General features: G+C 40.7%; 1 protein-coding gene across 2 annotated transcripts in view; it reads right to left on the reverse strand.

Annotated features, from left to right (window-relative positions):
- The window catches only part of LOC129500407 (histone-arginine methyltransferase CARM1-like), a 241,801-nt gene that overhangs the window by 59,660 nt on the left and 160,979 nt on the right, over window positions 1–21,162 (reverse strand). For both annotated transcript variants that reach the window (XM_055310825.1, XM_055310826.1), the window contains exon 5: window positions 16,211–16,321. In XM_055310825.1, coding sequence (XP_055166800.1) covers window positions 16,211–16,321 — 111 coding nt within the window. The remainder of the gene's footprint in view (window positions 1–16,210; window positions 16,322–21,162) is intronic.

Here is a 21,162-nt window from a genome sequence, read left to right on the forward strand (position 1 = left end):
TCTTATTTACACTATACCAGGTTGATTCTAGCAAACCTAATCTTTCAAAGTTTTCCAGAGCATCTCTTTTTGTGTTTTATTTATTTTTCCACAGCATCTCTCAAAACTAAAAACCATATAATCAAAAAACAAAACAAAAACGCCATGGTCTCAAATCATAGATAGTACCAGCATGACTCACACAAGCACTGACAATGATTAATAATAAGAGCAGCTAGTATTAATGTCCACTAATACACATCATACATCAGGAATTTATTAGAGACAAATCTTTTTAAGTAATAAGTCCACATGGGGCTATGGGATTTCATCAATGTGGATAATTTTACATATTTTTTTAAAAAGGCCTTTAAGAGATAGCAGACTGGGGACACTGGGTGGCTCGGTGGTTGAGCGTTTGCCTTTGGCTCACATTGTGATCCCAGGGTCCTGGGATCAAGTTCCGCATCGAGCTCCCCACAGGGAGCCTGCTTCTCCCTCTGCCTGTGTCTCTGCCTCTCTCTGTGTGTCTCTCATGAATAAATAAATAAAAGCTTTAAAAAGAGAGAGAGCAGACTGTTTACTTTGCAAGAACATGGGGATGTCCCTGAAAATCTTTACAGCAATGAGCTTCTACTGGTTATTTCATAGCAAAGTATATGGAAGAGTTACTCCAGGTATAGACGAGCCATGGAATTTTCTTGTTAAAGACAAGAGTTATCATTTGCTGAAATTTTCTGTCATGACAAGCAGTTATCCAAATTATGCTCCTGGCAGACATTTTTTGAAAAAAAAAATAAGTTGCCCTTCTAACATAATATGAAGGAAATTACTGGGATAGAACTGTATGACTTAAATTTTCTGATTTTCATCACTGTTATGTGGTGAAACAAGAGAATTCCTTTGTTCTTAGGAAATATACACTAAAAGGTGTGGGGGGGGGAGGGAGAGAAAAATGTAAATAATTAGTGAATCTTCTTGAAAGTCTCTAATTTTTTTCAGATTTTCTATAAATTTGAAATAACAAAAATAGTTTTAAAAATATGACTTTTGTGGGGGATCCCTGGGTGGCTCAGCGGCTTGGCGCCTGCCTTTGGCCCAGGGCATGACTGGAGACCCGAGATTGAGTCCCGCATCAGGCTCCTGTCATGGAGCCTGCTTCTCCCTCTGCCTGTGTCTCTGCCTCTCTCTCTCTCTATGTCTATCATGAATAAATAAATAAAATCTTTTAAAAAATATGACTTTTGTAATGGATGAAGAAGGAGCTGGTTTTGAAAAGAAACTCATGCTACAGAAAGAACATTTTGGAAGTGGCTGGTTGGGGGATATTTCATTGTTACCTGATTTTGTCTCAGAAAATGATAAAAAGTCTCATAGCTGCAAAATTGCAAAAACTCGGGAACACCATTTTCTCTCACATTCAAAGATCTTCCAAAAGAAGAATTTTAATAATTTGAAATCTATTTCTTAAAAATGTAAAATTGTAGCACCTTCTGATTAGTTTGTAAGACCTTCTGATTGACATCAGAGAAAAGAGAAATATATTAACTGAATTTCAAATGTGTTGCATAATGGGCTGAAAAATGAATATTGTGATGTATTTAGCTCAACTCATTTTGCCTTTCTTCCATTTAGATTTACATATTTTTGTACATTTTCTACCCAGTGGCAAGAGTCCTCATAAGAAAGTATCAAAATAAATTTAACATAGAACCAGACCTTTAAATCATACTCTTACCAAATATTAAATCAATATTTTAAATCACATTAACTCTGCAGGTTTTTGTGCGTCCTTAGTAAAATATATACAGTTAGAAATCATGTGGATTTTCACTGAACTCTATCTCTGAAACTAATAATACACTATATGTTAATTAACTGAATTTAAATAAAATTAAATTTAAAAAATCATGTGAATTTTTTTTTAAATCATGTGGATTTTCATCTTTATCTTGCCTTTTCCTTCCTTTTGATAATTTTATTTCTGGTTTTTATATTATTGCATGGACTGAGATTTCCGGGACAAAAATGAATAGAAATCTACTTTTGCTTTTAAACAGCCCAGGTAGCTCAGTGGTCTAGCACTGCCTGCAGCCCAGGGTATGATCCTGGAGACCCGGGGTCGAGTCCCATGTCCAGCTCCCTGTGTGTAGCCTGATTCTCTCTCTGCCTGTGTCTCTGCCTCTCTCTCTCTGTCTCTCATAAATAAATATATAAAAACCTTAAAAAATTAAATAAACAGCACGTTCAGGGGTGCCTAGGTGCCTCAGTCCATCATGTGTCTGACTCTTGATTTTGGCTTAGGTCATGATCTCAGGGACGTGAGATAGAGCCTTGTATTGGGCTTTGTGCTCAGCAGGGGAGTCTGCTAGAGATCCTCTCTCTCTCCCTCTGCCCCTCCAACCCACTCATGCTCACATTCTCTAAAAAACTTAAAATAAAACAAACAGCATGTTTACTGCATATTTGTTGAATAATTTATATTTAATGTAACATACATTGTGTGCAACTTAATGTGTGTGTGTATATATATATATATGTATATATATATCCATGTATCCATGTATGGATATCCATGTACATATCCATGTATCTAGCACCACAATCAAAACATGAGAAATAGCCATCACCCCCAAATTGCCTTCATGCCTCTTTATGGTCACTCCTGACCCTGCTTCACCCACTCATCACTGATCTGCTGTCACTATTGATTAGTTTTGCCTATCTTAGAATTTCACACAAATAGATCAGTTTGTTTTTCTGTATCTGGCTTCTTTTACTTAGCATGATATTTTTGAGATTCATCCATGTTGTTACATGGAAAAGTAGTTCATTCATTTACATTGCTTAATAGTATTTCATTGTTTGGATATACTACAGTTGGTTTGTCTTTTCATCTGTTGATGTACATTTGGGTTGCTTCCAGGTTTCTGCATATAAATCTCTTGTGTAAACACAAATTTTCCTTTCTCTTAGGTAAATGCCAAGGAGTGAAATTACTGGGTCCTAGGGGCAGCACGTGTTTAAGAGGAATCGCCCGATGGTTTTTGAAAGTTCTTGGGTCATTTCTCATTCCCACAGACAGCGTGCATGGGTCCCACTGGCTTTACGGCCAGCCTTTTGAATTTTAGCTATTGGTACATGCATAGTGGTATCTCATCATTTGAACTTTGGAGTATGTTTACAGTGCACATGATATGTTAGTATGGTAGTACATGCAAAGATTTCAAAATAAATCACGATGCAACTATTGACAGGAGAGCTGAAAATGTATGCTGATCATGAGACATGAATAGAACTTTGTGGACACAGTATACACAGTAAAGACCAGGCTCCTGCCTAGAGTGCTAGCCACTCCCTTGCCTAAGCAGTTGCTCTTTTAAATATGACATGATTGAGGTTTTAAGGTTTCCAATGTTATATTCTGAAAAAAAGAGTTTAGGGAGGAGAGAAGACCATTTCCTGCTTTCCGTTCCAAGTGCAGTATCTATTAGCAGAGGCTGCTTGTCCACTGGGGCAGAGGACAAACCATGTTTTCACTCCAGTCTTGCATTCCCTGTGGTGCTAGCTTTGGTTTCCCTCGTGATTGAAGTTCATTTGCACAGAGGGTAACCCTAAAGAAAAACACGTTTCCCCTTCCAGCACTGCCTCAGGTGGCGGCTGGGCCCTGGCAGTTTCTTGGGCACTTCACTTGCCATTCATACTGAAGTTGAGGGACCCTCATCTGTCATTTCACGGCTTGTTGGCAGAGAAGCATCAGTGCAAATACCAAGAAACCTCAGCAGTAAGCCCGTCTCAAGCAGGTCGGATGCCCCATAATATGCGCAGTGTGATAGTTTAATCAGAGAATCGTGCGGTCCTCTTGCTTCTGCCTGAGAGGAGCAGACTTTCTTCTTTTCAAGAAAGCTCCTTTCAGCTAGCTATTAGGTTGTTGAATGAGGGACTGCACAAAAGAAATGCTGGCTCCTTGTGGTCTTTCAGATCATTAAAAAGTTACCCAGGTGGCCAAACCAGTTATCATTTCCTGAGCTACAGTAGATGAAAAGAGCAAGATTGGACACCAATCTGAGGCTACATGACGGCCAAACCAGCAGCCCAGAGCAGAGGGGGACTCATCAGTTCTGCGGAAAATAAGGAGTCACAGTGATTACTTAGCATTGTGCGGGGAGGCCAACCTGTTGACCTGACTGAATATTTTGCTCTTCAGACGTTGGTCCGGCCTCCAAGGGTGTCACACAGCCAACACTGATTGTGTTCATTCTCTCTCTCTCTCTCCCTTTTTCTCTCTCTCTCACTCTCTCTCTCTCCCACTGCCTTCCTCCCCTCTCTCGTGGCACTTCAGGGTGAAACTCTCAAGCTGCCTGGAACAGGTTGGAAAAAGTACAGTTGGGTTTGGGGGGGAGGGTGTGCATGAGAAGTGAATTCACTGCTAGGGCTAAAGGGAGTTCCAAGACACCAAAACCTTTTTAGCAACAATAAGGAATCAGACATTGGAATCCTTTTTAGTTTCATTCCCTGGGAGAGCTCAAATGATGTCTTTCTTATTTGGACAAATTAATTAATTAATTAATGAGACAGAGAGAGAGAGAGAGAGGCAAGGACACAGGCAGAGGAAGAAGCAGGCTCCATGCAGGGAGCTAAACCACTGAGCCACCGAGGGATCCCCTATTTGGAAGAATTTGAAGTATAGCCTGTCCCTGCTCGGCTTGCCAAGAAAACGTGTAGCGGATCACAGCTCCCCTGAAACATGTAGCTACTCTGCAGAAAAATGCTTCTGGTTGACAGGTACTTTTTGCAAACATGCTGCATCTCTCCTCTCATGCCCAGAATCAAATGGGGCAACGACAGCTAGGCACAATGGGAGCTGCTCGAGGTGAAGGGAGGAGGAAGGAGGTGAGCAGTCATGAGTTAAGACTTTGGCTTAAGGGCAGCCCCAGTGGCGCAGCGGTTTAGCACTGCCTGCAGCCCGGGGTGTGATCCTGGAGACCCAGGATCGAGTCCCATGTCGGGCTCCCTGCATAGAGCCTGCTTCTCTCTCTGCCTGTGTCTCTGCCTCTCTTTCGCTCTCTCTGAATAAATAAATAAATAGACCTTAAAAAAAAAAAAACTTTGGCTTAAGGCAAGTATATTTCAAGTGTTGCATAGTAAGCTAAACATCAAGATGACCAACACGTCAGTGTACACAATGAGCACAACTTTCTTCGGCCGAGGAAAAACAGCTGTGGATTTGGGCAAATCTCTTCTCTGGCCCCTCCTCTGTAAACTGAGGAAACTGGACTCCAAAAGTTCTTTTTGGCCTCCAAACTGTTATGCAAATAAAAGTTGATCCAGAAATCCAGTAAGTAAAACAAGATAAAAGCAGTGTTGCTCTCCTAAACACCAGAGGAACGCAGATCAAAACCATGAGAGATCACCTCATACCTGTTAGGAGGGCTGTTTCCAAAAAAATAGCAAAAAGACAAGTGCTGGTGAGGATTTGGAGAAACTGGAACCCTTACGCATGGCTGGTGGGAATCTGGGAGACAGTGGGGAGTTCCCACAAAATATTAAAATAGAATTACCATATGATCTATCAAGCTCACTTCTGAGTATGTATCCAAAAGATGTTAAATCAGCCTCTTGAAGAGATATCTGCACACTTACTGCAGTGTTATTCACAAAGCCAAGACATAGAAATAATCCAAATGTCCATCAACACGTGAATGAAGAAAATGTGATCTATACACATACAATGGAATATTATTCACCCTTAAAAGAAGGAAATCCTGCCATTTGCTACAACAGGGATGAGCCTTGAGGGCATTACTAAATGAAATAAGCCAATCATAGAAAGACAAATAGTGCATGATGCCATTTATATGAAGGATCTAAAATAGTCCAGTTTAGAGAAACAGAGAATAGAATTGTGGTTGCCAGGGGCTAGGAGAGGAGAAATCAAGAATTGTTCTTTAATGGATTTAAAGTTTGTTATGCAAGGTGCCTGGCTGCCTCAGTTGGAAGAGCATATATGACTCTTGATCTTGTGGTTGTGGGTTTGAGCTCCATGTTGGGTTTGGAGATTACTTAAATAAAGTTAAAAAAAATAAAGTTTGTGTTATGAAAAATGAGTACATTCTAGAGACCTTCTGTACAACATATCACCCATAATTAACAATGTGGTATTGTATATTTTAAAATATGTTAAGAGAGTACATCTCATGTTAAGTGTTCATACAAAACAAAACACAAGCATGCAAATAAAAACAGAACACAGAAATTTTTGGAGGTAAAAGACATGCTTAGTACCTTGACTGCAGTGATGGACATATGTGTATGTCCAAACTTTCAGGATGTATACATTAATTATGTTGCAATTTTAAAATATCAGTTATACCTCAATCAAGCAAATAAAAGAGGAGGAGGTGTAGGAGAAGCTAAAATGTTAACTTGAAAAGATATCTATACTCCCATGTTCACAGCAGCATTGTCTACAACAGCCAAGACATGGAAACAATCTAAGTGCCCATCAATGGATGAATGGATAAAGGAGTTGTGGTATATACACACAATATTATTCAGCCACAAAAAATGAGGGAACTCTACCATTTGTGATAACATGAATAGACCTTGAAGGGATTACGCTAAATGAAAGAAGTCAGACAGAGAAAGACAAATATCATATGATCTCACTTATATATGCAATCCTGAAGAAATAAATACAATAGAACAAAAACTAAAAATCCCAGCAAACTCATAGAAAAAGAGATCATATTTGTGATCACCAGCAGTAGGGGTGGGGAGAGGGGGAAATGGAAGGATATCTACCGACTTCTACTAATAAGTACTGGGGATGCAACACAGAACACCCTGACTATGGTTAATACCGTTGTATGATGTATAAGAGTTAAGAGAGTAGATCCTAAGGATTTTCATCACAAGGAAAGCTTTTGTTTTTTTTTCTTTTCTTTTCATTGTATCTATATGAGATGACAGATGTTAACTAAATCTACCATGGTAATCATTTCACAAAATTTATAAGTCAAACTAACATGCTGCATTAAACTTATACAGTGATGTATGTTAGTTATTTCTCAGTACAACTGGGAAAATAAGGAAATTGAGGTTAAAAATAAAAGGAAACTCTTTAAAAGTAAAAAAAAAAAAAAACAAATAAAAAAAACAGTTGTTTTTAGCCAAGTCTCAGTGATGTACACAATATATTTAGTATTAGGCTCCCAGCCTTTCTGGCTGTTACTAAATTAGACATAATAAAATTTAGCCATCATAAAAAAGGGGTGTTGTTGTCACTGTAGGGAGCTTGGGGCAAGTAGGCTCCTCCTGCTGTGCTAGCTACCTTACTTCTCCAACTCAGACATTGTGGGAAGTCCTTTTTGGGGACTGTTTCATCTCTAACGTTATATAATCCCAGTCATTCTCAAAGTGCGGTCTCCTGATGAAGCGACAGCATCATCAGAATTTATAGGAAATGCAAATTCTTAGACCCCAATCCTATACCTACTGAATCAGAATCCCTGGGGGTGGAGCCCAGCGATCTGTGTTACAGAAGTCCTGTAGGGAATCCTGACACATCCTCGTCTGGAGTCACTGGGTTATTTATTCCTTGATGCCAAAGAAATTGTGTTCCCTCTCATCGGTCACCAAACCTAAGGCCATCTGAGAATTTAGTAGATTTGGGTCAGCAAGCACACTTTCTACTGGGGAAAGGGTTTAGAAACTGCTATGAATTTCTCCAGAGACCCACACGTCACAGAGTTGTTTAACACACTGCTCCGGCTAGTCTGCTGAAGCTCCAGGTAGGGTTGGGCACAATGCAGAGCCCCTGCATCTTGCAGTTGCCTGGGTTTTAAAAAGGAGTCATAAAGGACATTTCAAAATGCAATTCAAACATGCAGTTTTAAAAAAATGAGCTCTGCCTGACACACATCCCGTTATCCCCTTCCAATGATCTCTGTGTGGTTGACTCTTACAGAGCACAGACGAAATGAGGCCCCATAATAGTATTGATAATCACTATGGAGACAATGATAACAGAAGCTAGAGAATGTCAGGGATTGTGCTAATTTCTATATTGATTTTCTCAGGTGATCATCATAAATATCTTCACAAGGGACTATTAGTATCTACAAAGTTATAGGTGAAGAAAATGTGGTAGAGAAAGGTTAAGTAACTTAATATGGTAGGTGGAATGACGTCCCTCCCCCTCAAAAAAGCATACATCCTACTCTTTGAAAACTGTTGAGTATGTGACCTTACTTGGGAATGGGACCTTGCAGATGTGATTATATTAGGGATCTTGAGATGGGGCCAGTGTACTGGATGGTCTTCTTAGGTCCAATATAAACACAAGGATCTTTTCATGAGGGAGGCAGGATGGAGAGGAGAAGATGATGGTGATAACCAAAGTCACTAGGCAAGTCATGTGGGCAGCCTTTAAAGGCTGGCAAAGGCAAAGGATGGATTCTCCCCTACAGCCTCCAGGAAAGGATACAGTCCTGTGACACCTTGAGTTTAGCTCCACATGATCCACTCTATTTCTGACCTTCAGAACTGTAAGGCAGTAAATTTGTATTGTCTTGAGCCATTAAGTTTGTGTTAATTTGTTAAAGCAGCAATAAGGAACAAATACTTGCCAAGGTCCCATGGCCATTAGGCTGTGGATCAAGGACACAACCCCACACTGTCTGATTCCAGAATCATCAATTCTAATCCTGGCAAAGAGTTTTAGAATCTACCTTATAAGGAACGGAGTGCTGAGTGAGACGAAGGGGCATAGATGTTTTCCTTCACAGGCTTTCTTGTCTTGTTGATCACCAATCCAACTACAAGAAGGATTTTTATTTCCTGGGTAGGGTTTTGTGGTAAATGGGGTGACATTCCACTCAGGCTTCTGTTTTGCTTTGTTTTGTTTTTTTAAGATTGATTTATTTATTTTAGAAAGAGAGAGATCATGTGCATGTGTGAGGTGGGGGAGGGGCAGAGGGGAGAGAAGGAGAGAAGTCGACTCCATCCTGAGTGCAGAACCAGAAGTGGTGCTGGATCCCAGGACCCCGAGATCAAGACCCGAGTTGTACTCAAGGGTTGGATGCTCAACTGATTGAGCCACCCAAGTGCCCCCACAAGGACTTCTTTCAACTGCTCCTCTGCTAAGTATGTTACTAGCTGACTCTGCTAATGGAGGAAGGTTTCCTTCTTACATGGCAGACCTGTCTGCCTACTGAAGTGCTTCAAAATCAGTTGCTTGAAAAGAAAAAGATGGTTTTTCTCCTGACTCATAGAAGAAGCAGCTACAGGGTAGGGGCTCCAGCTTCTAGTCAACACGTGAACCTCTCTGCCTTCAACGGAACCATGAGCCCCCGCTGACCTGGATATTAGAGAAGGAGGTGGCGGGAAGGGCTCCTGCCTCACAAGCTGTGTCCCGTCTTCATGATCTATCTTCTCCAAGGTTCTTCCTTATCTGTAATATGGGGATGATTGTATCTGCCTCAAGCCTCTCACAGATTTTTCCTGAAGAACTACATGTTTACAGATGTGAAAATTCTAAACGTTCAGCTGTGCAAAATGCTTATTCATATTATTTCCTTCAGAGATTCCTTACTGTCACCTTTTAACTTTCCTGTCAGTGCAAAAATAAAAAGTGTTGATGGGCTGGATGGAACTTCATGACTCAGGCATTTTAGTGTCTGGAGAATGAGAAAGGAGAAGTAAGAGGCAGGAGACACTAAAAATACTGGAGAGAAAAGCCAGCTCAAAGAGTTGAAATCAGGATAAACTCAGAAAACTTCAAGGTACATGCTCTTTTTAGTGTTCAAGATTATAAATTAGAAGTACCTTTCAATAATTGGCCCTCAGTGCATTTTGTGAAGAAGAGCTTATCCATGAATTTAAGATGAATCACCTAAGAATCTAAGGGTTTCCAAAAAGGTCACTATTGGCAGTAAGAGGTGGAGCATAGAAAGACAGCATTGCATTTGTCACTCTTTAGGATTCCATTCAAATCTCCCTCTTCTCCGATGGCCTCCCTTGACTCTCCTGGCAGACAGGAATTGCTCCTGGTCAAGATCATGTCCTACATGTACTCTGTGTCCTTACAGGGCTTTGGAGAGTAGAAGACATATCATGTCAGCTGGTGAGTCTGTTTCTAGAAAGTCTTTGTTCACACCGAAAACACATATGACTGGTTGCCCTGTGACCTTGCCTACACTTTTTGTGTCATCCAGCTTGTTCCATCACTTCCTGGATTTACTATTACATCTTTCTGTCCAATCTCCCCCAGCTTCCAGTCTGTAGCCCAAAGTTCGGACCCTGAATCTTGTTCTTGTGGTATCTGCTGTAGCATATTTTACAGATCCTTGCTCCAGAACCATGGGACTCCTTCCCCCAGCTGCTGGAAGGGTGGCAATGATGACTCTCAGCTGGGTCTGGTTTTAGCAAATTCCCTAAGGCCAGAGAGTCACCTTAGCCAAAGCCACAGCCCTTCCTGACAGATTGTACATAAAAAGCATGTGGAATATAAAAGCCTTTGCCTCAAGGTGGCTCAAGCCCGATGGGTGGTGCCAGCTTGGGGACTCTTGTGCAATTAGACGCACACTTCATTCTCACTGTGCAGCAGCTTAACACCTCCTCTCCCTCATACTATTCTGCTTCCTTTGTTTCCCCATTTCCCCACACATCAGCTTCCCAAGAGGCCTCTGTGACAAACTACCTGCATCAGATCTCGGTATCAGAGTCTGTTTCCTAGGGAACCCATACTATGACAGATCTCACACATAAATAAGGGAATAAATAATGCCCACAGCACAAGGGACTGGGGAGAGCACTTCACCTAAGGCTGAGCCAGTCCAATCTGATGAAGGCCCCCAATACGTGGCAGTGAACACAGCCATCAGCCTGGGTATCACATGCCAACAAAATGAAGTCTGGCCACTTGTGTCCTCTCCATTGGTGCTTCCCACTAAAACCTTCTGCAGTAACAGACATGTTCCCTATCTGCACTGGTCAATATCAGAGCCATTAGCCACTGTGACTCCAGAGCACTTGTCATACAGCTACTGTGACTAAATAATTTAATTTTTAAAAACTAATTTACATGGAAATATAAACAACCACCTGGGTGCCATGGCTCCCATTTAGAACAGAATAGCCCTAGATCATGAATCTAGTAGGTCTAGAAAGGCAGTGTCACAATGGCTCCAATTCCACCTGCCTTTACTTCCACTGCCCCATCATCTAGAAATACCTAGTCTGACTCCTTAAGAGTTACCCTAATGAGGCATATGAAGGAATTATGTACCAGTAAAAGTCTAACTATTAAGTGGCCCAATAATGATTATGAATGTTGCTAAATCTCAACACCATAGAGCTTTGTTGTAAGTTTAAGTTGCTTATGACGTATTAATATATTCATGATTGCTTACCTTCATAGTCTTTTATTCTCCTGGCCCTCGAGGAATTAGATGGAGAGACATGACCTGTGTTTCTGTATAATTTAAATTAAGGAATACTCCCCTCCTTGATCGTATATGTGTATACATTTGATTAATGCCTTTTTCTTTTCTATTTGATCTGTATGATCCTGGAGCTTCAGCTCTAAGTTTCATACATAAGAAAAGAAAAAGAGAGCAAGACAGAGCTGCCATTTTGAGGTGGATAGGCTGGAAACCCATGGGAAACCTTTAGCCCTGCCCTGTTCTGTGGACAAGGATGATCTCTTATTACTGACCCAGAAATGTCAGATGGGGCCCAGGGTGAGAGCTCATGGCTGTACCTGGGCAAGTTCATGACCATCCTGCAAAAAATGACTCCATGTATGTTCCCTCCAGATGAGGAGTCACTCATATCACCCTGCCGACTGAGGGTCAGCCCTTACAAAATCAGTTTGAGCCAGTGAAAGCAAATGATATTGAATTCACTACAATTTGAAAATATTCTGTTTACTTAAAGCCCAGAAGCCTAGCGTGAGAAGAAGTTTCCAGGCACAGGCGATGGTAGTTAAATTTGTTCATTTTTCTTTCTTGTTGCAATTTTATCTTTTCTGAGCAATTTAATGAAGACTCCAGAGGAAAGAATTAAATGTCTGCTGGTTCAATTACCAAATAATGAAAAGGTCGAAAGGAGCACCATGCACTGTGTGCTGAGCTGCTATAAAAGCCTATTCTTAGAGGGAAAAGCTTTTGTGTGCTGTTCACACTTGAATTTTGCCACCCACAAATTGTGCAGACGAGCGACAGTGTAAGAAGCAGAAATCAAGAGCTGGTACAGGTTGCCCTCCATCCGGGTGAAAAGGCCTGGCCCATGGGAGTGTCTCATGACGTCTGCAGCAGGAGCCAGAGGCACAGTGGAGATCACAGTCTTCACTGGGAGGGACTAGGCTGGCATGAAATCCTTCCTTCGAGAAGATTCTAATCATGCTTGGCCCTGAATGCATTATAACTAACCTGTCCTTAGGGCCACATGCAGGGAAGGTCTCCAGGGCCAAAGAGACCTGCTGGCAAGAATTTCAAGGACTCTGTGCAGTTCCCACTACATCTGAAAAGCTACCCCTGCCCCCAATCTGCCCCAACTCTACACAGAAAAGAAAGATTACGGAAACATAAAAGTCCTCTGCAGAACCTTCTGCAGAAGCCAAAACCAAAGATAACATAAAACTATGGCTTTAGGGATTCATTAGAATATTGGTTTTAAAGCTTTAAAAATCAACTCTCCCTGGAAATGATAAACAAAGAGGCAGTTCAGTATAGATTGTCCTCACCTCAACACCCACAGCGACGGTCTCTCCGCTTGTGCTGGGCCCTCCCCTAAACCTTCTGATCAGTGACACTGAAAGACTGCGCAGACAAGTCATTGTACGGTTCCTTTTTCATCTTTAAGTCCTTCTTTAGTTATATAGGAGAATAGCCTCATTCCTAGGAAATACTGAAATGTTTAAGGATAAAGAGCTATGATGTCTATCACTGACCCAGAGAAAAAAGTGTGTGTGGGGCACCTGGGTGGCTCAGTTGGTTAAAGTAACTCACTCTTGATTTTGGCTCAGGTCATGATCTCAGGGTCTCGTGAGACTGAGCCCCACACTGGGCTCTGGGCTGAGCATGGAGCCTGCTTAAGATTCTGTCTCTCTCCCTCTGCCCCTTCATCCCCTTCTCCTGCACGTACTCTCTCTCTCTCTCTCAAAAAAAAAAAGTATGTGTATGTCCATCTCTCTCTCTCCCTACATATATGTAATGTAAACATTTACACACGTGTATACATATCTGTGTGGAGGGGATGAGAGAAAAACAGGAGTCAATGGTAAAGCACATGGGATAAAATATGAACAATTGCTGAATCTAGGTAAACAGAATTTGGGGAGCTTTGAACTATTCTTATTTTTATACCTTACCTGTAAATCATATGTAAAAAGTTTTAAATAATTTAAAAAGGTTTAAAATTTTAAATTCCTTCTCTTTTCTTCTCCTGTGGACTAGCTTCTTGCTTAGAGACCCTTATACAGCAGCCACACTCTGAGAAAAAGTGCCCATGAGGGCAGCCCCACTCTGTGAGAAGGGCAACAATCCTGCTGATATGTTTAATCGAGATGAAGAGTCTCTTGGAGAAACCAATCACACAGACAGTTCTAGAATGGCTCCTCCCGGGGTGTGCTGATGATTATTGAGAGTTTATGCTGGGGTTGGAGATAGGATTACGGCTAGGATAAGCAAGGAAATTACTAGCTAATTTCTTCCTGTTTTTCCTTAAAATACTATAACCAGGATATTAGGTTTTCAAGGTTTTAAAAAGATTATGTCTCAAATCACCTTAAAATATATGTGAAAACAAACTGTATGAGAAAAAGAAAATCCTTGAATTATTTATGCCACTCTTTTGTGGGGTGGTATATGATACAAGAGACAACTATCTCTTATCAGAACAGAACCTCTTTGAAGACAGGAATAGACTCTAATCAGTATATGTTACTCTTATATTCCCAAAAAAACAGAATTATGGATGCAAATGAATAAAGCATGATTAAATGATTAAGCAGCATGTGACACAGGGTTCTATGCTCACCTCCTTAGCCTTAGAAATGCATTTTAAGACCCATGAAAATCTAAGAGGTGGCACTTTTAACTACAGAGTTCTCTCTTCATAAGCTTATACTTTCTTCTTAATTTTTTAGAATTTTGTAATTGAAGTCTACTAGGACCATAAAGAAAGAGAAAAGGTGAGGTACAAACTGGAAAAAGATATTTTCCACAATATAGCCAGATAGGCTTAATACCTAGAACATAGAAATCATTCCTACAAATTAATTAGAATTAGAAAAATAATTCAAAATAAAAATTGTTCAAAAAAGGTGAACAATTATTCCACATAAGAGAAGGCACGAATGGCTAAAACACTCTGCAAAGATGCTCAAAGTTATTAGTAGGTGGAAAATGCAAATAGAACAGCAAACATCATGTCATAAATGCCAGATTGACAAAAATTCCAAAGCCTGACAATATCAAGTGCTGACAGAACTGTAGAACAGTGGCATTCCTGTTTATTCCTGGAGGGAGTGAAAACCAGAAGAGCTACTTTTATTTCTGGAAAACAGCTGGGCATCACAGAGCAGAGTGAACATCACAGAGCAGACATGAAGTATGCATGTCCGATGACCCAACAATTCCACTGATGGTATTTACCAAGGAACTTGAGCAAAGCTGTACTGGGGAGTGCTGTGCAAGAATAATAGGAACAACACTTTTATGATAGACGCCATCCAAACTCTGCCAACAGAACAATGAACAAACAACTTGGGGCACTTCATACAATAGAACACTATCCAGCGCTGAAGATAAAACAACAGTTGTGCACATCCACAAAATGGAACATAATCTTGGATGAAAAAAGCAAATTATAGAAGAATGCATACATTATGATTCCATTTATGAAAAGTTCATAAGAGATTTGTTTTTAGAGATAGAAATACATGTGGTAAAACTCTACAGAGCCAGGGGATGATAAACAAAAATTCAAGATAGTGGTTACCTCTGTTTAGAGCAGAAAGGAGAAGCAATGGGGACAAGACACACAGACCTTTAATGGAAATGCTAATGGCCTATTTCTGAAAAGAGGTAGAGGGCATATGTTCATTATATCACAATCCTTTACACTTACATCTTTTACAAATATTGTTTTGTGTGTATCAGATTTTCAATAATTCAATAAAATAATTTCAATAAAAACTTTAAAAAATTGGTGAAGGAGGAAGCAACCAAAAAAATAAATAAATAAAATATTTTATCCGACATTTTTGGAAGGAAAATAAGAGTATGATAACAGCATGCTAGCCATCAGGATCTTGCACTCTACCCTTCCAAACATGCTGTATTTGTCTACTCATCTCTGGTCCCTCTTTGCTCACTCAGTCCAAAGCCAACCATCACTCTGAGCTACCAGTTGCCGAGGGCTAGAAGAACATTCTGCTATGTTCATCAGAAGGAACAGCCAAGCTTTCCTCTGTCATCCTATCCCTCATTAAAATTCAGGCCTCCTCCAGGTGTGAATGACAAGCACATTACCCTGTTCACACACATCCAATCTCCGTAACTTGATTGGGTTATTATTATATCCAAGTATTACCAAAGCCATTATTACCTGACTCTTGACTTTGACTTATTCTCTAATATTTGTACACATGTCATAATGGTAATAGAGAAAAAAAAATAATGGTAATAGAGTGCTATATTTAAAACAAAGCATCTCTCTATCCTCCAAGTGGAGCTTGAAATTGGAAAAAGCTCCTTGAAACACAGATATCTGTCTGTGCTCCAAATACAACCATGTAGCAACAGCTCCTTAAGCCTAAAGTAAAAATTTTAAATGAGTGGTACAGCTATTGTCCATACAGTCTTTAAGAAAAAAATAAATGTAGCTCCAGTGAAGTCTGACTTCTCACTTGGTCAGTCATTAAAGATAAGAAAACATTAATCTCCCCCAGGCCCACTTGCCACCCAATGGATGGGGAAGCAGAAAGTTTTGTTGTGTTTTCAGTGTTGTAAAATGTTTTAAAAACTTGTTTTCATGTCAATTACCACAGTGAAGTCTGGCTTCCTGCAGCAGTAAAATCCCAACAGGAAAAAAAAAAAATTAAACTGGTAAAAAAAAAAAAAAATTCTTCTAAATGACCTACCTGGAAGAGCCCATCACCCAGTCACCTAAAGTTTACTGAAGACCTTGTGAGTATAGCCGCTGTAATAATACAGCCACTTACCTCAGCATACTGTGCTACAGAGCTGGCTTCAACAGCATACACTCTCCTAGCTCCAGCCTGGACGGCAAAAAATGATAGTATTCCTGATCCACAACCAACATCTAGAACAATCTGGAAGGAAAAGCAAAGACAAGAAAGAGGTGAGAGCATGCACAGGTATGCTGGTACCATGCAAAGTTTGAATGTCACTATCAGACCTCATTAAAGTATGAGCTTTGCTACTTCCAAGTGGTCTTCCCTTGGCCAACTTACAAATCTCTGTGACGTTCCTTTTTCTCAGATGTCTAGGGGGGTTAATAATATCCACTTTTCAAGGTCAGCTGTAGGGATTAAGTAACATGAAGTGTATACAAAGCACTTGGCACATAATTTCTTTGTAACATGGGTCACTTTGAGGATGTTTAGGGCCAAGAAAAGTAAAGTGTCACGAATGAGCCTCTGTTAGCACAAAATGAAAACTGTCACCAGTTTTTTTTGTGTGTTTTTATATACTTTGTATGATTAATATATATGTATATATATAATTTCATATATATTTAAATTTATATATTTTTTCAGAAATAATTGAAGATAAAGTCTTTAAAAATCCAAAAGTGAGGTATGTGCTTTTATCCCCCCAGGTCTCTTGACATAGGTGGGAAGGTTTATAGGTGGAAAGTAGGGGGATATTAAGGCAGTGGACACATGGCATTTACAGACACTTTTCTTCTATTCTCTGTGTTCAGATCTGGGACTTAAATAAAGATAATCACCATTCACTTGTGCACTTACTAGCACGAGGGCCCAACACTCGGATACACTGAGAGAAAGAGGTGGATGGCATGTATTGGGTCCCTTGCCCAAACACTGCTGAAGCCAAGGCCCAAAACTCAATCTGAAATTTCAGGTTAATGGGTTCCTGCCACATCAATGACTTTGACTCAGTATTTTTTAGCACTAGCTTTGAGCAATGCATTTTGATTGGCTCTAAATCCTCACAATAAGCATTTCAGTAAATAGTATTATTATGTCTACTTTAGAGATGACCAAACGGAACTTCAGAGACATTGACCAACCAACCAAAGTTCACCTAGCAGCACACTGGGGAGTTCAGATTTGAATCTGGGTATTTCTGCCTCCAAGCTCAAGTTCCATAAAGTTATACACTGCTTATTTAAGTTCATCTTTATAAATCTGACATTCTAACACAGTGATACCAATAGGCAATGTTTGACAAGGACAAAATATTACTTTTTGTAGGAAATTTAGAAAAGACTTTTTTTTTTACCTTGATGGCAGGAAAATTCTTCCAAAAAATAGGAACTATCAAGAGGGTAGGTGTGCACACATGTGTGTATGTGTGTGTGTATGTGTGTTTTAACCGCAGTACCATACTGTGCTGACACAGATATTCTGCCATTAGAGAGCATGCTGTTAGTGATGGATTCACAGTGCTCACTTACATTAATTCTAGAACTGTGGCTGTATTCCATATGGTTTCCTAGGGCTTGGGTAATTAGGAGCATTACCAATTTAAAATGTCACCCAGGCTCTGGAATTTGCTGTCAGGCTGTCTACACTTTTAGAAATACCAATCTTCCCTTCCCCTCATCCTCCCTAGGAAATAACATCATCTTCACATGGCTCTGCTCCATTCCAAGAACACCTATGACTGCTGTCAGGTCATTAAGATGGACAGTACAATCCACAGCTTCCCCCTCTTCCAAAAAGATACACAGATCCAGAAGAACCTTTTTTAGAGCCTTATTCAATAAGAATATGAAACTTTAGAGTCTGTGACCAGCCCAAAATATGGATACAAAATGAAGAAATAATGGAAACTGAACTTGCTTGCTCTGGTGACAGGTGCCCTGGAAAAGTGTGAATGGTGTTCTTTGTCTCTTTTATTAGGGTGCCGTGAAGCACATCTGAGAAGGGTGTTTTTTCAGTTCTCTTGACTTCTCAGACTAAAAACTAAAGAAATGCTTGCCAGTAGGAGAGAGAGGAGAAGGGTAGTGGGGAGAAAGAGTAAAAGGTCAGAGATAGGAGGGAGCCTGATATATGTGGTTCAACCTTTGGCAAGGTAGTCGATTAGACAGAAGATGCTCTAATAGACCCAAACCATATCTGGAGGAGAGATGAAAAGTTACAAACTAATTTCAGACCAAAATAACCTTATTCATTTGGTTATCTCAAAACATAGCATAGGCCTTGGAAAAGAGTCTGATCTTTTGCTAGCATTATCCAGATAATGCCATCTGCCTTTCCACTCGTGTATTTAAAAAATTAATAGAGGGATTTTCAGTTTGGGGCTGGTAGGAGAGGGTGGAAAGGGAAAGGAACATTTTGCCTTGTCTATGTAAGCCCTGCGACATTGGAAAAAAGATGTGGAGGGCTTGGATAAATTTTCTGGTGAAAAAAAAAGAAAGGCTGAAGCAAATATTTAGGCTCTAATGGACATATACCACCTTTTCAGCTGGGGCTTCCAAATCTGTGAGAAGAGAGAATGCTTACACAGATAACTCTGTTACACACTTTCCTACATGGCACTTCAGGAAGCCTTGAAGCTACCTCCAATCCTATTTTCTGGTCCTCACAGAAAGATTATATGGTGAGCCTATTTTTTATTCTAGCATTGGCAGTCCATCACAGAACTAGGTATGTTTGAGGGCCTTGGTAGATGTTAAATTATACTTTTTTACCTTAGGGAAAGACTATCCCCTGCCTTGGGCATAGACAATAAAATCCCCTTGTGTCTATAAAGCCATTTATGGTTTCCAAAGGATGTCCCCCTGACACTATCTATTTGGTCGTCATGCCTCCTTGGCAGTACACAGTTTATTGCCATTTTATTGATAAGGCAATGCTTCTTCCTGATTCTAGGCTCCCTTGTGCACAATCTTGTGCAGCAGAGGCAGCTCACAGCTTGCCAGGTCCGTGCTCTCTCCAAGCCAGAACCATGTTTCCTGCTCCTCTGCATCTCCTCATGGCCACCAGACCACTTTGGTCCAACCAAGTATGATGGGAAGTGACGAGTATCTCTTCTTTGGGAGGGTGGCTGAAGGCATACTGTGACTCCCCACACTCTCTGCTCCTTACGCAGTGGCTCTGGAAACCACCTGCCAGAGCTGAAAAAGACCTAGATCCCTGGGTCACCCCTTCAGAAAGAACCACTCAGAACACTCAGCATGGCATGAGAAAGAAAGACATTTTATTATGCTAAACCACTGAGATCTAGAGACTGTTTGCTTTCAGAGGTGGCTTGCACTGATCCATACTTTTCTGCTGGATGATATCCCTCCTCTGGTTTTTCCACCTGGGGAAGTGAAGACCAAGCCCAGAGATCCCGTCTTTGGGATGCCTGCTCTGACTTCCCCAGACAGTCAGCCCAGACTGGGCTCTCTGTGCCTGGTACATAGCTCTCCAGGAGAGAGTATTACCAGACATTGCAAGTATTTCTTTACATGTTTGCCTTCTCTGCTGAGCCCATGAGCTCCCCAAAGACAAGAATCACATCATTTATCTCTCAGTCCCTAGTACAACAGGAAAATAAAAACCATTAATAAATATTTGTTGACTAAATGACAGAATGACTTAACACGGCAGTCTCCTCATTCCAACATCACCTAAAGCTATCTCTGGAAAAGGCTTATGACTTTTTCCAGCAGTTTGAACTCTGGTAGTGTTCTGGCATGCATAGCTAGGAACCAAAGAGGTTGAGCCCAGAATGCTGAATTGTTTCACCCAATCTTTCCTTCTGCTTCCTGGCCCATTTTTTATTTCTTGGCTTCGAAGCCACCTCACAGAGCTGACATTTTATACTGTTTGTCTTCATGATGTCTATCCTTCCTCCTTGACGATGATGCCAGCATGTAGTTTGGGTCACTCTTGTGACCATCTGAGGCAGGCCTTCTTGGAAGGTTCTATGTTCCTTCCTGCCACAGAGCCTTAGTACATGTTGTTCCCTTTGCCCAGGGTGCTCCCCACTGCACACTCTATGATATCAGTCTGTTTTTTTTTCTTTTAATCTACTCAGTGTCCATTGTGCTAGATCTTTTCTATTTGCTCCTCCAGATCTATGCTCTTTGTCAGGAGTCTAACCTATGTGGACTGTGCCAATGGTTTCCTTGCCATTGGACTCCAGTTGGGAGCACTCAAAAGCAAAGACAACAGCAAGTCAGAGTGAAGACAGGTCAGATGACTTATTCTCCTGGTTTCCTCCTTCCTGGGTCTCCACAGATTGGATGTCCCTTCTACCCAAAGGCAAAATTCCTATTGGGCTTCCATCTTTACAGCTATGACTATCATGTCTGCTTTCCAGTAACCACCCATTGTGGTCCACGAGTGGTAAAAGGTTTCCACTCTTGTTAGTGTTGGGCTGCTTTACCATACTGTGTTGCTTCTCTTAACTCTGCACATCTTGGTAGAAAGTCCTGTTACTAAATTCTCCTAAAGCACTCTGTTAGGTATGCCATCTCTCTCCTGTGGGGTCCCTGGCTGATACACCAACTTCTCCTTTAGATTCCAAATGGCTCTCCATGAGAGAAGATGTCCCTACTTTATGCTCCCCTCCCAAGCTAAGTAAAGTCCTCCTGTTATATGCTCTCTTATCATCACCTCCTCATGCTCTTCCTTTGTAACACTCACCACAGTTATAACTTTCCATTCAATGAGTGACTATTTGATTAATGTCTGTTCCCCTGGACTGTATGCTTGGTTAAGAGAGAGACTTCCATCTGTTTCTCACTCACGATTGAATCCCTGATAATAGCCCCAGGTCTGGCACATAGTAGAGGCACTCACTAAATCTGTTGAACAAACGGAATAAATGAAAATGTGTCTTGCTACCACAAATAGGGATCCAATTCAGGATCCAGAAAATATTACCTCCTCAGAAAACACCTTCTTCCAGTGTAATAATCCTCTCCAATGTAGTGATCTTAACCATCATTCAAAGGATGGCTTTAAAAAAA

This window comes from Nyctereutes procyonoides, unplaced genomic scaffold, assembly GCF_905146905.1.
Source record: "Nyctereutes procyonoides isolate TBG_1078 unplaced genomic scaffold, NYPRO_anot_genome, whole genome shotgun sequence".
In the NCBI taxonomy this organism is placed as follows: domain Eukaryota; kingdom Metazoa; phylum Chordata; class Mammalia; order Carnivora; family Canidae; genus Nyctereutes; species Nyctereutes procyonoides.